Source organism: Pagrus pagrus, assembly GCF_965226575.1.
Source record: "Pagrus pagrus genome assembly, chromosome: 16".
NCBI lineage: Eukaryota > Metazoa > Chordata > Actinopteri > Spariformes > Sparidae > Pagrus > Pagrus pagrus.
In genome coordinates, this window is record NC_140200.1 from 26,137,350 (window position 1) to 26,156,786 (window position 19,437).

The 19,437-nt window shown below is 42.4% G+C and overlaps 1 protein-coding gene across 5 annotated transcripts in view; it reads left to right on the forward strand.

The window, feature by feature from the left end:
* The window catches only part of enah (ENAH actin regulator), a 137,672-nt gene that overhangs the window by 112,729 nt on the left and 5,506 nt on the right, over nt 1-19,437 (forward strand). For 3 of the 5 annotated variants that reach the window (XM_084376907.1, XM_084376906.1, XM_084376905.1), the window contains exons 6-13: nt 6,586-7,404; nt 9,975-10,309; nt 10,828-10,961; nt 11,409-11,457; nt 12,508-12,559; nt 12,843-12,909; nt 17,506-17,590; nt 19,065-19,122. In XM_084376907.1, coding sequence (XP_084233033.1) covers nt 6,586-7,404; nt 9,975-10,309; nt 10,828-10,961; nt 11,409-11,457; nt 12,508-12,559; nt 12,843-12,909; nt 17,506-17,590; nt 19,065-19,122 — 1,599 coding nt within the window. The remainder of the gene's footprint in view (nt 1-6,585; nt 7,405-9,974; nt 10,310-10,827; nt 10,962-11,408; nt 11,458-12,507; nt 12,560-12,842; nt 12,910-17,505; nt 17,591-19,064; nt 19,123-19,437) is intronic. The other 2 variants (XM_084376908.1, XM_084376909.1) reach the window with 2 other exon arrangements.

Here is a 19,437-nt window from a genome sequence, read left to right on the forward strand (position 1 = left end):
TAAATTTTGAATAGAGGAAGTTTCATATTTCTATCTGTAAGACCTGTGATGCTGATGTTTGGACTGAGATGAGTTTCAGTGTCTCCCAGTCCCGTACAACATCCTACCTCTGTACAGTGACTTTAGTTTACTGTTTAATCTGCCACACTCGACCACTGCAATGCACTTCATTCTTGAATTAGCATAATATTCATACACTGCAGTCGATACAAAACACTGCTGTCAGGCTTTCAACACATACAAAGACACGCAACCACATTACACCAATCACTGCTGCCCGTGACTGGTTACCTCTGAGATTTGATTTTAAGATTTTACTGCTTGTTCTTAAAGCCTTGACTGGTCTGAGTCCTGCCTATTTGATTTGCTGACTCCCTGATGAGCCTGACTGCTGCTTGAGATACTCTGGCAGCGTCCTACTAATGGTTCCAGAAACTCAGCTCGTGACCAAAGGTGACAGGCTTTGACTGTTCGGGCCCCTCAGCTCTGGAACAACGTGCCTGGGGATCAGGCAGGCAGACTTAGTCTCCTCGTTTAAATCTCTTCTTCAAACTCTCAAGTCTTAACTGATGGTTTTGTTATTTTAAAAAAAAGAGAAAAATCCAGGCACTTCTTCAGAAGGCTGTGTGTGCTGCTATGCGTGGGTTTCTACTCAGCTCATTTTTAACATGCATTGTGATTCTTTATTATTTTATTTCAGTATGAAATAGGCATCTAAATAAAGGCTTTTTAACCTTTTTTCCAGAAAAGTGCCTTGGGCTTTCTTTAGTTTTTTTAACTTCGGTGTTCCCCACCAAAGAGCACCTTCATCACATTTTTTTTTTTAACTTCCTGAGTCATCAAGTCTTTTTCTTTCTGAAGAGTGTTATTTGCAGTTTGACAATCCATGCTGTAATGCATGTCAGTCAAACGGACTTTAGAGCAACCTACCAATTCCATTTCTCAAATGAAATCACAATATTTTTCCAAGCCTGTGATTGTTCTTTTATACTTACTGAACTGTGAATACACAACATACTCCATACTAATGTATGGAGTTGGGACAGAGAATTCATCTGGGGCAGCAAGTTGAACTCACAGATAGTAAAAACATGTTCAATAGTCAGCTGAGATGCCGACTGAAAGTGTCTTTAGGTTCAATCCTTGTCCAGTAAATCTGTCTGTTGCTAAGAGTAGCTCCTAATACTGAGGCATGAATTGTGCAGGAAGGTGCTGTTGAATGATTATCTCACACTCAGTCTAGTGACAGGTGAACATGCAGCGAGCTCCTCTCAGTCCAAAAATGTCCAAAAAGGCCACTAGATGCAGAATGCAGCATTGGAGGTGGATACCTTCTGATTGGAGACGTTTTCTGTCTCTTCTGCGTTTCCCAGTCAGTGCAGGCCACTCTGCTCGTCTGCCCATAGGCTGGACAGGCGCTATGAACAGATTGCTAAGGCACTGGGGCATGGGGGAAATGAATGTGTGAGTCTTTGCACGTGACTTGAGTGAGTGCATTATTTTTGAAAACGCTGCGAGCTCTTACACCAGTTCCACACACACTGCTTCCGGCTTCACACACAAACACACACACATACAAAAATATAATGAAGACATAATTGTGATAGTGTGCAGAACAGCTTGGTGTGGGAGGAAATAATTTCCAGCAAATTCTTCTTAAAAATCTCACTTTGATAATCATCCGTGCCGGTGAACTGAGAATATCATCACTTTGAATTGTTGAACACTCCCAGCTCACCTCAGCCTCAGTCAGGTTTAAGAGATGGGTGAAATATCTTAACACACTTAAATCCAGCAGCAGGGAGCAGAAGGAGCCACAGGTGGGACACACTCCACTCTGATGAGGAGCTGGAGCTGTCAGATCAGGCTGTGGTCATGTGACAGAAGGGGGAAATCTGCTACATTTAAGGACTGGGTCAGTAGGGAAGGCAGCGTTGTGTGACACGCCTCAGTGCCATGATCAACCTATTAGCATGCATGCATAAACACACACACACAGGCACACACAGTTCGGTGGTGTTACTCAGAGGCTAAAAATACATCATCATGGAGAAGGCTGGTGAGACCCCCAGGGGTGTGTGTGTGTCCGTCGTGTGCGTGTGTGTGTGCGTGCGCATGTGAATGCCCCAGGACCTTTTCACATGTCATACACAATAACACACAGAAAACAAGCACACTGGATCACACAGGAATGCATGAGCACACACATGTTCTTTTTGAACATGGGAGTCTGTTGTGTTTGCTGTGAGCCTGTGATTTAACATTTAATGCCTCATAATCCTGTTTCTCTCTTACAGGATAACTGTGTGTGTGTATCTGTACTGTATCTTCTATCTTATGAGTTACACTGAAGTCAATGAAGTGCCTGCTGCTAACGCTTGATGAGCTCAAGTGTCTCTGTAACTGTGAAACTGTCACTGTTGTGTTTTCAAAGTTGACAGACAAGTTGTCCTCAGAGCCGCTCACTAGTCTGCTTCACTCTCACCCAATTTTTGCTGAAATAAGTTTTTATTTTCTACTTTTTGCAGTTTTTTGATTAGAAACGAGTCCCGATGGACAAAACACATTTCAGAAAACACAGCGTTTCACAGAATGCAATGTTTCACAAAACGCACAACAACATTAAGAACACATGATGACATTTCAGAAAACACAACATAACACAACAAGGCTGTGGCCCCTTTTCACAGCAGTACATTGCTTAGCCTCCTACACTCAGTCTGGTTCTCCAAACTGGGGATGATCAGACTGCCATCGACTGTAGGTAACAGACTGACTGAGGATGAACTCCTCATACAGCCACTTCAAAAGCCAGTTCTTTAAATTATCTAGTGGAACCCTGAGGGCACAATTAAAAGAATTGTTACTGTGTTTTCTGAAATGCTGTTGTGCGTTGACACTGCTGAGTACGTCTTACAAACTAAATAAGTAAAGAAAAAAAGACACATTTGCTGGACACATTTCTCGAACTAAGACATTAACGGTAAAATTGTAAATGTGAAGGTGACACTCTTCTGAGTGTATTGTTCTTTGACCTTTGCCAACCCTTCAGAAATCAGCTTCATTCAGTCTCTGTGTGTTTGTTTTCAGCCCATAATCGCGAGAATGTCTTGCGTTTCCTCTGTTGCACACACACTCGTCACTTCTGCACAGTAGTCTGTATCTGAAACTTGACCTATTGTTCTTCGACATTGATTTTGAGCATGTTTAAGTGTTCAATCTATACAGTGTTTTCAGACTTTATGTTATGGATGTTACATACAGGTATATGTTTTGTCTGTTAAATAGATCTTTTTTTATTTTAGGGGGTTTGGTGGATCTACTTGACCACCATGCTTTTGCTTATTTGCTGTTCCTGCTTTGTTATGTTGGAGTTTCTCCCTACAGTCTCGTTGGTTTGGTTCAGAGGAGCTTGGCTGCAGTATGGCTTTGACGTCTTCTCATGTGTGTGCATGTGCGCTTAATATTCTCGTGTGCACGTGTCCAGCTCTCCATGTAATCAGCGTGTTCCGATGGTGTGATGATTGTTGTGGAATGGCAGAGCAAAGCTGGGGCCTCTCTGTCACGTGACCCGCCCAGAGCTGCAGAGGGACGGAGAGCGAGAGAGAGAAATAAGAGGGGGGTGGTGGACTGATGCAGAAGGAGGAAAAAGGTCAGAATTTAGTGAAAGAAGAAGACGATGAGTAGTGTGGTAGTGGTGAAGAGCAGTGGGTTGATGGAAACAAAGATGAAAACATTAGCAGAAGACAGGAAGACACAAACCAAACAGGTTACTGTAAAAGAGATGTATAACAGAAACACTGGGTGTGTAGTGGAGTGGAAGTTGAAATGAACATTGACTCCAGTTAGAAAAGGATAAATGGTAAATTCAGCATGAGTCAGAATGTTCAGCTGGGAGAAGAAGAAAAACGTTGCAAAAGAGCCACGCAAGTCTGATGAATCCATCCGTTCATCTGTCTTGTGACTGCTGGTTAGGTGTCCATGTGAATTGCAGTACTGTTCCTGTTTGTGTGTGTGTATCTGACCTCGCACCATCAGGTCAAGGTGGTGGTGTGTATGTGAGAAAGAAAATGAGTGTGTTGTATCTGATTATGCATGCATCTGTATGTGCAGATCTGAACCCAGTCTGTGAGTTGCTGTGTGATTTAGGTTCTTTGCAAGAAGGGAAAAAAGGTATAATGGACATATCCCCTCAACCATATAGCATTAAGTATGAGACAGAAACTGTGCCCAGAAGAACATGCAATTAACTGTATAAGAAATAAAAGCCTGAATATTATGTCAGTGCAAAAAACATTAAATCCAGTCATGAGAATAAGGACTGCAGGAATGTGTAGAATTACATCACAAGCAAGGGGAAGTGGAGCAGAAGGTGACCAGAGGATTAACACATGTACACCATCCCCACACACACACAAAACATATGGCAACTCCATACAACACCGTCCAGGCTACACTAAGCGTAAGAGTAGCAAAAACACAATCAAGGTAATTAGTTAGAGAGGGCTCAACTCAGCTGGGATAAACACACAATAAAACAGAGGAGGGATTTAGGACAAAGTAAACACTTTTAAATGATGTCAGACAGTAAGTCCTCCCAGCCGCTCCTTGTTAACCCCGTTTAAAAACAATATAGGAAGGCGTTATTAAAACCACTAAGATCTGTGAAGTTGAGAGGTGGGTGTAGCGAACTTAAAAGAAGTTTAAGATAGTAAGGATTAAAAGTAACAGTGAGGCTACCAACAAAACCAAACAGAGCTTCAATTATTCATCCCTTCCATAAGTGACTCAGATAACATGAGAACCTGGCACTGCTAACCAACCCCAACACTACCCACTGTACTGGAAATGTACAGAAAAGGATGAGGCAAAACTATGACGTTACACAAGATGCCAGTAACATTTGCTGTAGTAGACTCGTGAGAACAGGGTCTGATGTTGGCCAGCAGGGTTCACCTGCACCATCATCAACAACACCTCACAGAAGATATCAGCCACCAGAGCACTTATTTTAGGTTGTATTTGGATTTACTACTGAGCTAAATGTAAATAGCAGTATGCAAGCTTGTTTACAGTGACAATGCTAACATGCTAATGCTAAGCAGGTATAATGTTTACCAGGGTTCTCAATCATAGTTTAGTGTATTTGCAAATGAGCACTAAACCTAATGTACAGCTGAGGCTGATGAGGGTGTCATTAGTTGTGCAGGTCAGAACCCAAAGATTGGGAAAATCTCAGTTTTGACATGGTGCTGGCACGAGATGAAAAGTCAGGGGATCGCTCATGTCAGTATGATTCACCCTCAGGACACCATGAATGTCTGTACAAACTTTCATGTCAATCCATCAAGTAGATGTTTAGTTATTTTAGTCTTGACCGACAGACAGACCAAAGTCACCATCCCTAGATCTGTGAAGTGAAGTGAGGCGAGATTGAAAAGTTTAATGTCGAGCTTACATCAAAATGAACATTTTCTTAGACTTAGCAGCTGAATCAAAAACATGACTCGGCCCATGTTCAACCTGGTATGTTCTTTTGTGTAGCGATCTCCACTAAATAGCGACCTACAATTTCATGCATGTTTTTTGGTGTTAGGACTGATGTGAAAATGAATCAAGATACAATCTGGATATGCCAATAAACAAATGGGCTGGCAGTCTGGACAAGGTCAAAGATAAGCTGCAAGTCTTCATTTGTGCATAAGTTCCCAGGTGTCAGGGTGCCAACTCAACTTTGATTGGATGAAAGACGTGTATGAATGTACTGTCGTCTTGTTTACAATTCATTTTCAGCAATGTCCTGCCACAAACCAGGTGTAAAGACAAGAGGGCTGACTACCAGGAACTTTACAGGATGATCATACTTAAAGAGTTCAACTGGGATTCAAGAGCCCACTCAAAGAGATCAGGCAAAGAGACCAAGAGGATCATGTACACACACAGTTTAGTTTAGAAGTAGTTTGTTTTCATGTTTGAAAGGGATTTTGGATCCAGAGTTAAGTTACTCTGTGTACAGGCTCAACTGTTAAATCTTTTACTGGCTTCCTTTGGTTTGATAAGCGTTGTATTAATGGGTGCTTGTTGGGTAAATGTGGCTGAATTCTTCATATGATCTGATGTCCCTCTGCAGATTGAGCAGGCTTGATGACGTTGCTGATGAGTTGCATCTACTTGGTTACTTTTCTAGGGCTGTGTGCTACATGGTAAACTATTGCTCCTCTGATTTTCCTCCATTTGTTTCCCCCTCTTTTCTCGCGCGAACAACACTATGAAAGCTTTGTGTCTCTGGCGCTGTCACAGTGCTAACACCTGTCCACTAACACAGTAGCATCACCTCAGTCCGAGAAAATACACAGAACCTGGAAAAAAACTTTGGTAAAGCTCTGTGCTGGTTTTTCCTGCTTCATCTGCCCCCTTCTCTTTTTTCCTCCCTCCCTCCTTCCTTCTCTCTTTCCTGACCTGCTGTCTTTCCCCTCTGTGTGCATGACGGCTGCTTCCTTCCGGCCTTCTTTCCTTCCTTCCGTCGCTCCCTCCCTTCTGTCCTGTCTTGTCCTTGGTTTGTCCATTCACGTGGCGCATATTTAGCATTCGAAAGTACCCTGTACACTCCCACGCCTCAGGAGTACAACAGGACGTCCTCCACACCTGTATCTCCATCCACACCCAACTACCCAGCTCCTGGGACGCCATCACCCTCCTCCACCACTCCCCCAACCCCACCTCTAAGGCATTCAGCCTCCCGATTCGCCACCTCACTCGGTTCTGCCTTCCACCCAGTCCTGCCTCACTACGCCACAGTACCGAGGCGACAGCAAGCCCTTCCCCAAGCCCCGCCTCCTGCTCCCGCTCCAGTTCCCACCCCAGCCCCACCTCCACCACCCAAGTCTGTGGTGTGGTCAGCGTGCAACTTCACTCCCCTGCCCCCCTCACCCCCTGTCATGATAAGCAGCCCCCCAGGGAAGGCTGCCGGTCCACGGCCGCTCATCCCCATCGCAGCACCTTCCCCTCTCACCCAGAAGCCGCCCTCGCCGGCCCCAAACGGCCCGCCCATGTTCCCCGCACCTTCTCCCGTGACCATCCCATACAGTCACACCCCTATCGGTATCTCTTGCCCCACCCCGCCTCCCCCACCTGCCACGCCCCCTCTCTCCTCACCCATAGCTCCCCTTCCGTCTTCCTCCTCCGTCTCGTCTCCCCCCTCCTCATCCCAGGCTCCTGGTGTGCCCTCTCCCTCCACAGCACCCCCTGCTGCTGCAGCCGCCGCCACCTCTGCCTCTGCTGAGCACCTCTCCCTCCCTGTGGGCCTGGGCCTGGGCCTGTCGGGGCCGGGGGAGCCGGACACAGCTACAGGCGCAGAGCCCCACCTGCCACAGTGGGGCTCCACCTGTCAACCCCAGCCCCAGGGTAAGGCCTCCAGTCCGGACTCATGTCTCTCTTTCTCACTGCCTCTCCCCTCTGCCTTTCACCACTGACTCACACACTAACAGAGGGCTGTTGGATCTGTTACCTTCCTACTGAACTGGCCTCAGCACAAAGTGAGACCCATAATACAGGCTGATAGGCAGCCTGACATCACAACAGCTGCTTTGGTGACTTTTCTGGGATCTCGTTCAGACCTGTCTAACTTCTTTGTCAGTCTCATAAAGTGCATGTATGTCCATGTGCCTGCTGCTTAAAGGTCTTGGCTGGCTGACTGTTCATTAGATATGAAACATGTCTGGTCTCTCAGTGTGGCATGTCTGTCCATTTGATAGCAATCTGTTATTACATGGATACCAATCACTGACTGGTTTTTCATCTCTGGATAGTTTTTCACTTGTCAATCCATCTCTTAACCAAAATTCAGCCTTTTTCTTCACCTCTGTTGAACATGTTGCTGTTTGATTTTCCCTCATTTGACTCTTCGCTGCGACTCGTCTAGTCAGTGTGCAGTCAATCAAACTTATGATGAACAAATTGTCATTACCGTGTAGTTGTTAACAATATTCTAATTGATTTCCCAAAGTTAGGTTTCAGTGGGATTCCACCCGAGGTTTCATTCATAAAAATGTAAATGGACCTGAATTTTGCAGTTAAATTTGATTTTTAAATGGAAGGAGGGAATCAAGCTTCCATCAAGACACTTCATTTAAGCAATTCTCCTCGTTTCATTTGTTTCGTCACCAAATTTGCAAACGACAGCAAACATTTCAAAGTTCTCTGGCACATCTCCTGAATTCGCTCTCCGTCTCAATTTATGATGATTTCATGAATATCAAAATATCAAATTTGTGCTCTAAGTTGGGTAACACCTTATAATAACCATCATTAATAAATGGAAAACAATAGTTTATTAAACTTCAGTTCATTTTTATTTTACTCTTAACAAAGAAATGCTTTATAAAACATGTATTAAACAGTTGTGTATTGTAAAGTTGCAACTGATGTTTATAATACTTTGTAAATGGTTAATTAATACTGTGTAGTTCATCTATAAACATTATCTGGTGGCCATTTTAAAGTTGCATGACAAGTTAAATGACATATGAATGTTTCACTTATGAATGATGCTTATTATAAAGTGTTACCGTCAGTTGTTCTTGCTCGATCATTTACAGATTTTGAACTTCAAATTACTCTTAAAATAAACCCTGCAGTATTTTCATGCACACCAGCGCTCCACTGGCCTTTATCCCTTGACCTTTCTCTTATTAGCCACAGGAGGTGTTCTACTGACCTTTGACCCCACACATCATCAAACTGGAAGGGACTAGTTTGATATTGATCACAGCACAGGATGGTCACAGATTATTGATCAGGGATTAAAGTCTATGATGAGAAATGGGAGCAGCATGATTATCATCAAAGGAATCTTATTCTTATTCTTTATAAAAAGGACAAGACTGGTTCTAGTTGATTAGATTACAAATGTGATCATCTTTGTCAGCCTGTCAGATAAGATGTCTGTCACATTTAGGCAGTTATTAAATGTTATTTACCTCAATATGACGGCTGCCTGAGATCCATCCTTGTGTGTTCTGAGTGTGTCATTCAGAGTGTGTGTCCGTGATTTAATGCTCAGTGTTGATTGTTTTGTCTCTGCCATTTTTATTTCAACATACACCTTCCAGGGGAGGTTGGGCTTTTAATAAACTGATGTTTATTGTGTATCATTTTAATTATTGTGAGTTTCTTCAGTCACTGCAAACCCTATCACTACTACTCACTAACGCTGCATGTTGATAAAATCAGATTTGCTGTGATATGATGTGGCATGCTGTCATACTTTATATGTGTGTTCCATGTTCTTTCATTTGAAAATGACATCCACCATCATTGTGCTTAAAACGTGATGACAAAGGCTTAATCAGGCTGAAACACAGTTTGATGCTGCTGTGCTGTTCGGGTTTTAACAGGTATATCAACTGCTAAATAATGCACTGATGTATGGAAGAGGAGCACTTGACAGGAAGCAGGTAGACAGAGATGCACAAGAAAATTGACTCTCCTTCCAAAGTGAAACCAGTCGATGCTAAAGTTAATGTGCAGATCCAAGACAAAGGTGGGATGCTGTGGATCTTCTCTCTTTATGTGTCGCTTGCATCAAATGTAAGTGTTCTGAGTTTGAACATTAAAGGTCTTGTCTTCCTCCTGTATTCAGTTGAATGTTGGACGGATGGAAGGATTTGCAGATCATTGCATTCTGTTTTTATTAACAAGTTACACAGCATCCCAGCTTTTTTGGAATTGGGGGTGTGTTTGGAAAATGAGTGAATTCAGTAATCCTAATCCAGTCTACAGACGTGTCCCTCAACACAGATTAACAGTGAGCAGGTAGATCCAGTGTCAGGTTTACTGATGAACTGAATTCAGGCTCAGTTTAGAGTTTACATGTAGTTTTTTCTCTGGAATGTTTAAAAATGACAGTTTGAACTAAATTTTCCCTCCCTGTGTCTTCGCCCATCCCCCATCCTCTATCCCTTCCCCCCTAACAGACGTGGTGCAGACCCCAGGGTTGGCCACCCCAACCCCTCCCCCACCTCCACCCCTGCCACCCGGCTCCACTGTGACCTCAGCGGCCACCACCCCAGCCGCCACCCCCACCACCCCAGCCGGCCACCCTCCCCCACCCCCACCTCCTCCACTCCCTCCTACACTGACCCCAGGCGGGACACCCCCTCCTCCACCAGGCCCACCTCCTCCTCCCGGAGCCCCACTCCCACCCCCAGCGCCTCCCCTTCCCGCCGGACTGTTCTCTCCTGCCGAGGACCGCCCCATCTCAGGTCTGGCCGCTGCACTCGCCGGAGCCAAGCTGCGCAAAGTGCCAAGGGTGAGCGCCTCATTGGTTATTCGATCAATGGAAGGCTTGACAATACAATCTACACTTTACAAGTTAAAGGTCACTGATGCATGATGAAGGTGATTAGCTGTGTACGCTCACACACAATTCTTTATTTTCCTGATATTTTTATTTTTTGCTTTTAATGAAACACTGTCAGTACACACACAGCCCTCACACATCATCTGCATACATAATCTCAAAGAGTCACGTAACTGAAACATGCATGCACACACTTCATGTTCATGCATGATCACACACACATACACACAGTCACCATCTGTCACATCTCATCTCAGACTCAGGGGAGGTTTACCCCGCCCGGCGTGTCTGCTTGTGTGTATATGATGAAAAATACAGACATCAACTACATAGTTGCATTTTTCAATATTTAAGGCTGTATTTTCTGATAATTCAATTCTTGTATTATTCTGAAATTAGTGTTAATTCCTCCCACTAATTGTAAAGAACTTGTAAAATTAACTTAGATGTTGCTCATATCTCTTCAGAGTGATGATGCAGGGGCAGCCTTGGCAGCAGCCATGTTGGGGGCCGCAGGGGCCAAAACTGAAGCCAGAGGCAACGGCCCTCTGCCTGGTGGAGGAGGGCTTATGGAGGAGATGAGCGCCCTATTGGCCAGGAGGTAGAGTCACATCACATGTTATTGTTGGCTTAAATGTATCTCAAGCATTTATACCCACCGTTTCTGCTGAATTACTAATCTTGTTTCATTTCCTTTCGGAATTTGAAATAATCATCCTTTGGTTCTTATTTTTTCTCTTAATTTCATTTATTTATTTTGAGGTGACATATTTCTGGTTACACTCATCAGATCCCATTTGTCCTTACTTTTTTCTTACATTATATGGAGGTATTTACTGAATTACAAGAATAGCAGATGAAAATAAACTGCACTGTGCTGAAAATGTATCTAAAAGTGGGTTTTCATTGAAATGCAGCAATTTGAAGGAAAAGACGGCCACAGACAGCTTTACTCAAAACCTTGAGTTAAGACCGAAATAGCTTGAGCTCTGGTTGACAACTTGTCATTATTCAACATGAGAGTGAACCCTGACTTTGTGTCTCACAGGAGAAGAATTGCAGAGAAGGGCTCATCACCTGAACCTGACCAGAGATCAGTAAGTCTGTCTTCTCTCATATCTGTGATATCTTCGTGTTGTTTGATTTACCTCCAAAACCTCATTACGTCCCACTCACTGCTCCATCACACAGTAGCTCCTCTGTGAGATAACACACACGGTTTCCTCAGTGTGTCCAGGCTGCACGGGGTCGACTACATTCACTACATTCCTCTCTGAAAAGAGTCACTCAGTGCTTTATCTGTGTGATAGTTGTGTCTTGTGTGGACGTCATGTAATACATTCCAATCTGTAATCATCGTTGTCATTTACTAAAAGTCTCAAATACTTGCCTGAACTGAAGAGAAAAACACTCCTTTATTGAACTCAGGCTTATGTTCGCCTTTATTTGTAATGTGTGTTTAAGTGTATCAGATATTTAGTGAGTTCCCTGTTGTTGTTTCCTGTTTATTATATTAATTCCATCCTAATTGCATCATCACAACATGTGATACTCACCAGAATGTTGCTCTGAGTTTCTATCTTCTGACACAAATTCTGTTTTCATTTAGTCGTCAGTTCCACTTTGCTATTTGCTAGTTCCACTGTTTATTTTCATCAGCTGTAAGCTCATGTCATCAAAACTCAATACTTCCTGCTTTATGTTATGAACATTAAAAGTCCTCCAGCAGCTCAAAAGGCCTAATCCCTCCCTTTCCTTGGAGGCTTTTAAAGTGAAACATCTGCCAGAAGTGTTGGGTTTTATTTTATTTTATATATTAATCTCAACAGCGATTAAAGAAGTTTTCACATGTTGTCATGGTGCATGTTTCACGTGTTTTCTGCTGTTGAAAAATACACCTCAATAAAAAGAAATGTAAGTACACATAGATGGCTGGTGTTATAAGGGACATCATTTAGCCCTTTATTATTTCACAGCGTTCTGTGTATCTACAGGAGTGTTTGGCCTGAAGATCAGGGTTTAAATTTAATCAAAAGCTAGCTGTGTCTTGACTGTCCTCCTGACTATTGCTGTCTAAAAGATATCCATTATCCCCCTCTGAGTCTGACTCATTTTTGACCTTTGAACCTCGACTGTCTTTCCCACAGGACGAGGGCGAGATCAACACAACCCCTAAAATGTCAGCCTGTAGCACACCAGGTGAGTGTCAGAGTCAGAAGACTGGAAGGGAAACATCAGCAGCTACACTGGAATTAATATGCATCTTCCCAACAGAGACGACGAGGATCCAAGTTAGCATTAATCTAGTTACAGTTTTCATGCCATGGAATCACAGCAAATCTGCTGATTTAAAAAGTTTACTTGATTTTAATGACGATTAGGCCTATAGGAGAATTAAAATGACTGAATAGCTTAACCTTTTGTCATATGATAAGAGGAGTTTGGTTTTCATCTGCTGTGTTTTTGTTCTGTTCTTCTGCAGACATGCCCAGGAAGCCATGGGAAAGAACAAGCACCATGAACGGTAGCAAATCTCCAGTCATTGGAAGGTACAGTGTCTCCCTCTCTGTTCAACATGTGGGCTTTATTACACGTTGGTGTATTATTGCACTTAAAGTACTTTTTATACCCTAAAATGGTTCAGAAGTTAAATTTTTCAAAAGTGTATTTTATCTGCCACATTATACATGTTTATTGCCCATCTGAATGCTAGCAGCAAAGCTACTAAACCCAGTAAATGGGGCTTATTAAAACATAAGCATCAGCTAGCTTTAGCATGATGCACTGCTGGGCCGTTCATCGCTGGCTAACATCACTAAAGCTTATGTCGCCTTCATGTGCACGTTGGATGTAAATCACACTGAGGCTGAGGTTTCGGTCTGCAAATGAAGAACAGAGTACTTTCACATTTAGTTAAGCGGTTCTTAAGGCTACTGATTTAAGGCTAATTTCTGGCTACACATCTACTGAAGTATCAAAAGTACAGTAAAGTAAAAGTAAAATGTATGTATATAATGTATATAATGTATACTATGGGTCAGCTGATAATCAGCCTGGCCATTATTGGGTCCAAAGTTCAGCATTTTTCTCATTGTGGGAGTCTGTGTTTTTTTTATATCCAGCCACTTTTTCTCTACTGCAGCATGTAATATGCAAAGTAACTAGTAGCTAAAGTTATCAAATTACTGTAGTGGAGCAAAACGTGTAAAGAGGGAGAAAATGGAAATATTCACCTAAAGTAACTCAAAATTGTGCAGTTGAACAGAATTAGAATAAATACAGACATGGCTTCATAATGTGTGTTGCCAAATAGTTGCTGATATTGCTTTATCTGTCACATCAGACTGTAGCCATTAGTCAGGACCACTGAAAGATACTCCGTGTAGGTCAAAATGGGGCTAAAAGTTCTGTAGCAAAATGAGTGTGTGAAGCTGAGTGGGCTTCATGAACATCACTGAGCCAAGGCCGTGTCATCAGGGTGGGGACATACGTACACAGATCCGCTGCAGTATGTAAAGTCAGTGTCTCTGCTGCTCACACAGACGAGAGTCTCCGTGGAGAAATCCCATGGGAGCAGATTCCTCCAGCAGGTAGAGAGAAAAGGCCCTGGAGAGTTTGACAAATCCCTTTCTTTAAAACAATCTCCTTTTTGTCATCGAGGTTTGCTGTGTTGGACGTGGTTTTGTTGGAGAGGAGTTATTTTTAGATGCTTGGATGAAACGTTTGGAATGAATCCTGTGTTGTCTTTGTGTTCTTTTCCAAATGTACCAACCTGCAGGGGTCAGCTCTGCTCGTCTGTTTGATATGTGCCATGTGGTATAATTTGTCTGTGTGCTGTTCTCTAAAGCAGTCATTGAGTGTGTGACGGACGCGTAATGTAATCAGCTGATTGTTTTTGCATGCTGCTCTGCCCGCTGCCCGCTGCCCTCCACACTCTTCTCTTTTCTCCTGTAAATTAAGGAAATCCATATTTGTGCGTCACACACTGTGCACCCACCCTATCATACACACAGACACACAAATGAGTGTCCGCCCAGTGCAGAGTGGACTTGGCGCAGTATTATCATTGGAGAGCCAGAGCAGATCCAGCAGGCACTCACAGATAAGGCACCACTGTCTGTCTGTGTGTGTGTATGTGTGTGTCTGTGCACGCACATGCACAGACACACACATACGAGGAGACCAGATGGGCGCTTTTGATTCCAGCTTATTAAAAGTGACTTAAATGTGGCCGACAGAGAGCTTGCGGCACTAAGACTTGTTAGTCTATGTGAACTCGTAGCCCTGCCTGTTTCTGTAGGTTGTAGAATAGTGTTAATTCTTAACGAGCACTATGTATTTTTATAGAAGACATAATCATAAGACAAAGATATTCATTGACTGATTTTATTCATGACTGAATAAACAAACTGACCTTAAAGGACAACACAATTTATACTGTTTAACTTTGTTTAATTGTGGCGGACCCTGCCTCCTTTCTAGCTTCAAACAGTGTTCTGGGACCTTATTTTCCTCTGAGAACAGCTTGTGTAAATATAAAAATTCTGAGTTTTAATTTTTCTCCAAAACTACATAGTGCGTCTGTAAAAAATGGATCAAATTGTTCTTTCAGCTTGAAGTTATAGACAAAAACACTGAGCATTCAAGGCAGCGTGCCAAACTGCTGTTAGATTGTTAAAGAAAACAGGATGGATTCCCCTTAATACAGCTAACTGTCTAATTTAATCTTTGGCATAAAATCAGACTAAACAAATACATTTTTTGAGTTACAGACATTCGACCAAACATTCATGGGACTGAGTGTAAACTCTGCAGCTGCGACTCTAATCTTAAATTGCGCACACGCTGAAAAATAAACCGAAAGCGCCACAGACTTCATTTCCGTGTTCCAGTTTACAGTATTTCCAGCCCATAACTACTAAATGACCCGCTGCCGAGCTCGTTTCCTTTTCTTTCACTTCCCCTTCCTGTCACACTTCCTCTCTTGAAAGTGATTGGCTGCTGTGTGAGTTTTTCCCCTGATGATTCTCACAGAGTGAGGAACTCTCTCAGTGCAGCTACAAGGTCTTTCTTTCATTAATTGCTGGCTTCCTCCTTGGCTTATCGCTTTTCTTCACACAAGCTCAGCTGCTGACAGGTTGCACCACGCAAGTTTCATTGAAAGATGTGAACTGAAAAAAACTGTTTCCAAATGATTTCAAATACTAATGTGAGGAATATTTAGAATAAATGACTGCACACAGACACCCAATGCACCTCGTATCTATGTGGGAAAAGATATTAACAAATATTCTCCTTTGGTTTCACAGTTTGCTGTGACCTGTGTATGTGTGTGTGTGTGTGCTTGTGTGTGTTCACATGCATGTGTAGCTGAGTGCTCAGTGTGTGTGCATGCCATGACCAGGATTTTTGACTCATAACCACAGTTATGGCAGTATTCTCTTAATGTGCACATTTTATATCAAACAATTCTGCAGAGGTTTTTGCCAGCAGACGCCTCAGCAACAAAAAGCAAAGTGAGCACAGAGCTTTCTAAGATGTTCTGAGGGTTCAGGGCTGATTTATCCACCAAGAGATTCCATCAGAAAATGCTGAATCCTTGTGGCTCTACATTAGACAGCCATGGTCCAGTGAACATTTCAGTCTAATGTTGAATAAAGTTTGTACAATTTCATGTGGTTATATATCTGACATTCAGTCATGGTCAAACATTTACATACACTTACATACAAGAACATGTTCATCATGTCAGTCTTCACTTCCAGTGATTTCTACAGCTCTCATGTTTCTGTGATGAATGAGTGGAACACAAACTCCTTCTTCACAAAAACATTCATGAAGTTTGGTTCAGTAATGAATTTATTATAGGTCTTCTGACAATGTGACCAAATCTGCTGGATCAGAAATATACATACAGTAATTGTAATAATTGGTTAAATGTCTCTTGGCCATTTTCACCTCAGTTAGCTGCTTCTGATCGCCGTCCACAAGCTTCTGGTCGTCCTCTGGATGAATTTTTAATCACTCCCCTTAACAGAATCAGTGAAGTTCAACTAAACTTGTTGGCTTCCTGCCACAGACTTGTTTCTTCAGCACAGTCCACATGTTCTGATGAGGTTCAAGTCAGGACTTTGTAAAGTCCATTCCAAAAGCTCAGTTCTAGCCTGATTGATCTGTTCCTTTACCACTGTTGATGTGTGTTTGGCTCATTGTCCTGTTGGAACACCCAACTGCACCCAAGAGCCAATCTAATCTTCTGCTGATGATTTTAGGTTTTCCTGAAGAATTTGGAGATAATCCTCCTTCTTCATTATTCCATTTACTTTCTTTAGAGCAGCTGATCCACTGGCAGCAGAACCGCCCCACAGCGTAATACTACCAGCACCATGTTTGGTGGATTTATGGCACCGCAGGCTTTATGTGTAGCGCAAATACATAACTTAGTCACATGAGTTATATATGGACGAATCAGATCTATCTGTCCATCCGTCCATCCATCCATCCAGCCATCCATCCATCAATGATGTAAAAATTCACAAATATCTCAAACATTAGGTTATTTTTCATCAGCTGCATGAATGAATCCAACGCCAACTCAGTCCGACCCAAAAATGCTCATAATAGTTCTGTCTTGCATTGTGTAATGTTGCATGGGACGTAATGATCTGTGGGCTGTGGCATCACTCTACATGGAGAACGTGGAGTCCTGAAATACATACGATACAGTAAAAGACACAAAACTAGATTGTATCTGTGGAAGTGAAGTTGAGCTATTCTTCATCACAAAGTATCTGGTGACATCTAGTTAGGAGGAAATAATAAATAACTATTCAAATGCACGTCTGCTCTATATAGAGCTATAATAAATTCACTACTGAACCAAACTTCATGAATGTTCTTGTGACAAAGTAGTTTGTGTTCCACTCATTCATCACAGAAACATGAGAGCTGTAAAAATCACTGGAACTGAAGACTGACATGTTGAACATGTTCTTTATGAGTGGATGTTTTGACTACGACTGTACATGATAGCAATGTAGCAGCCAGTGTTGTTCCTCCAGCGTCCTGTTTTATCCAGTCATTCTTGGCTCCTTTTTCTTTCTTTCACACTGAGTTTATTTTCTGGTCTTTATCTCTCCTCACAGACCTAAATCCACTCCTACACCTACTGCATCCTTAAGTGCCAACGGTGTGCCAACAGAAGCTGTTGACTATGACCGATTGAAACAGGTAGGTAAACACCTGGATCATCCTTTCACCAATTTTAAGAAGAAGTTGTGATTCGTCCATACCAGTACCAGTACTAGCTGGGTTCTTTCTGTGATTTGTAATAATTGCACTGGTCATCTGTGTTCTTAATCTGAGATGGAATGTATGTAAAGCATTTGTAAAATTCCCAAACAAAGAAGTCATCTGATATTATGTGCATGTCAATCAGCATTTCAGTAGTAAGTGATGAATTAATAGATCTTTTTCTTCTTTTGTTTTTTGATAAAGCTTTTTGGGTTTCGCTCCTTTTTTTGCCCACACACTTGATACCACTACATTTGATAATATCCTAGTATTACCAAGGAACCAAACCTCCTCTGTCACTCATTTAAACATCAGTATAGACTGTCTCACTGCACAGCAGCTGACAGCCATTCAGCACATTATGAGCTGCGATCAAATGTCATAATTGTTCCGTTGTCTGACAACAGAAAAGGGATGTTCCATAAAATACAAATCACTGATAATTGCATGGGACTAATATTATCACATGACCTCTGTGTTTGGCAAAATATGTTAGGTAATATGCGGTAGAATTTCTTATAGACATCAGATATGCACTGGATGAAGATCACAGAAATTCTCCACAGTTATTATAAAATAGGGCTGTGTATGAGGTCTGTGTGTAATTCTGCTTTAAGATAGTGACTTTGTGTGTGTCCATCATATCAAAATGGTTTTCAGTAATGACCTGCATGTTAAAAATGGTGATGTTAAATAATATATAGTGATTATAGTGGGATGATGCCTGTGTTTTTTTGTCTTGGGGTTCATCACCTGTTTAGTCAATATCTCACACTGATCGATGGATTTTCATTGGTCTCTTTGTTTTTGAACTAATTATGCAGTGCTGTCAGCCAGTGCAGCAGTGTGGGTGTGTGCAGCGACCCGTCCTGTTGTAAGGCAGCTCCTCCCTCTGACCTCTGTGAATGAGCCTGTTAGATAGGCAGGACTCAGAGGGAAGCTGGACTTATCTGTCACTACAACTGGTCACAGCAGTGGGACTGTGAGACTGATGACACCCTACAAACTCTCCACTGTTCTCACTGTCACTTAGAGTGAGGCAGAAGAGTGGCTCAAACTTAGGGCTCGTAACTCTAATTTAGCCACATGCTCTCTCTGTCACTCTGTTTACAAATCTGTTTTTCCTCAAGTGAGTCTTTAGGCCCTAATCTCGCAGGGATTCCCTACACAGAGATTAGCTAATCCATAAATGAGACTAAATAAGAGAATCTCCCTTTGCCAGTTGGCAGTCCCGACACCCAACTAAATCCAAGAGCCAAAGGAAACTCTGTTACCATCTCCTCCTCGTGTCATGTGACTGTCCACAGAGAGGTGAAATGAGAGCTGCTCGGTGCCACAACACTGGCTGGTCTCTTCTCTGAGGTCTGACATTGTTTCATGGAAATGTGACCGTGTTTTGTTTCTTTTTTAGGACATTCTGGATGAGATGAGGAAGGAGCTGTCAAAGCTAAAAGAAGAGCTCATTGATGGTAATTATCATTGAAAGCTGTGCTCTCTATTCACAAACATTTCATCCCGCAGAAAGACCAGCAGAGCCATCAGACGGCTCTCTAGTAGAGATTTTATATCAAACGCTAAACACATCAATGCAACAGTTCCTACCTTTCTTCCACCGGCCTGGTTTAAATAACTTATATTTTCAGAAAATAAATTGTATTGAAACATAAAATGCTGGCTGAAGAAGTGCATACTGTCTAGAAACATACAGGATTTAATTTGTTGCCATCAAAGACACTGTATTATTATGACTCATAACTCACTGCAACTGTAGTTTGAGCTAAATA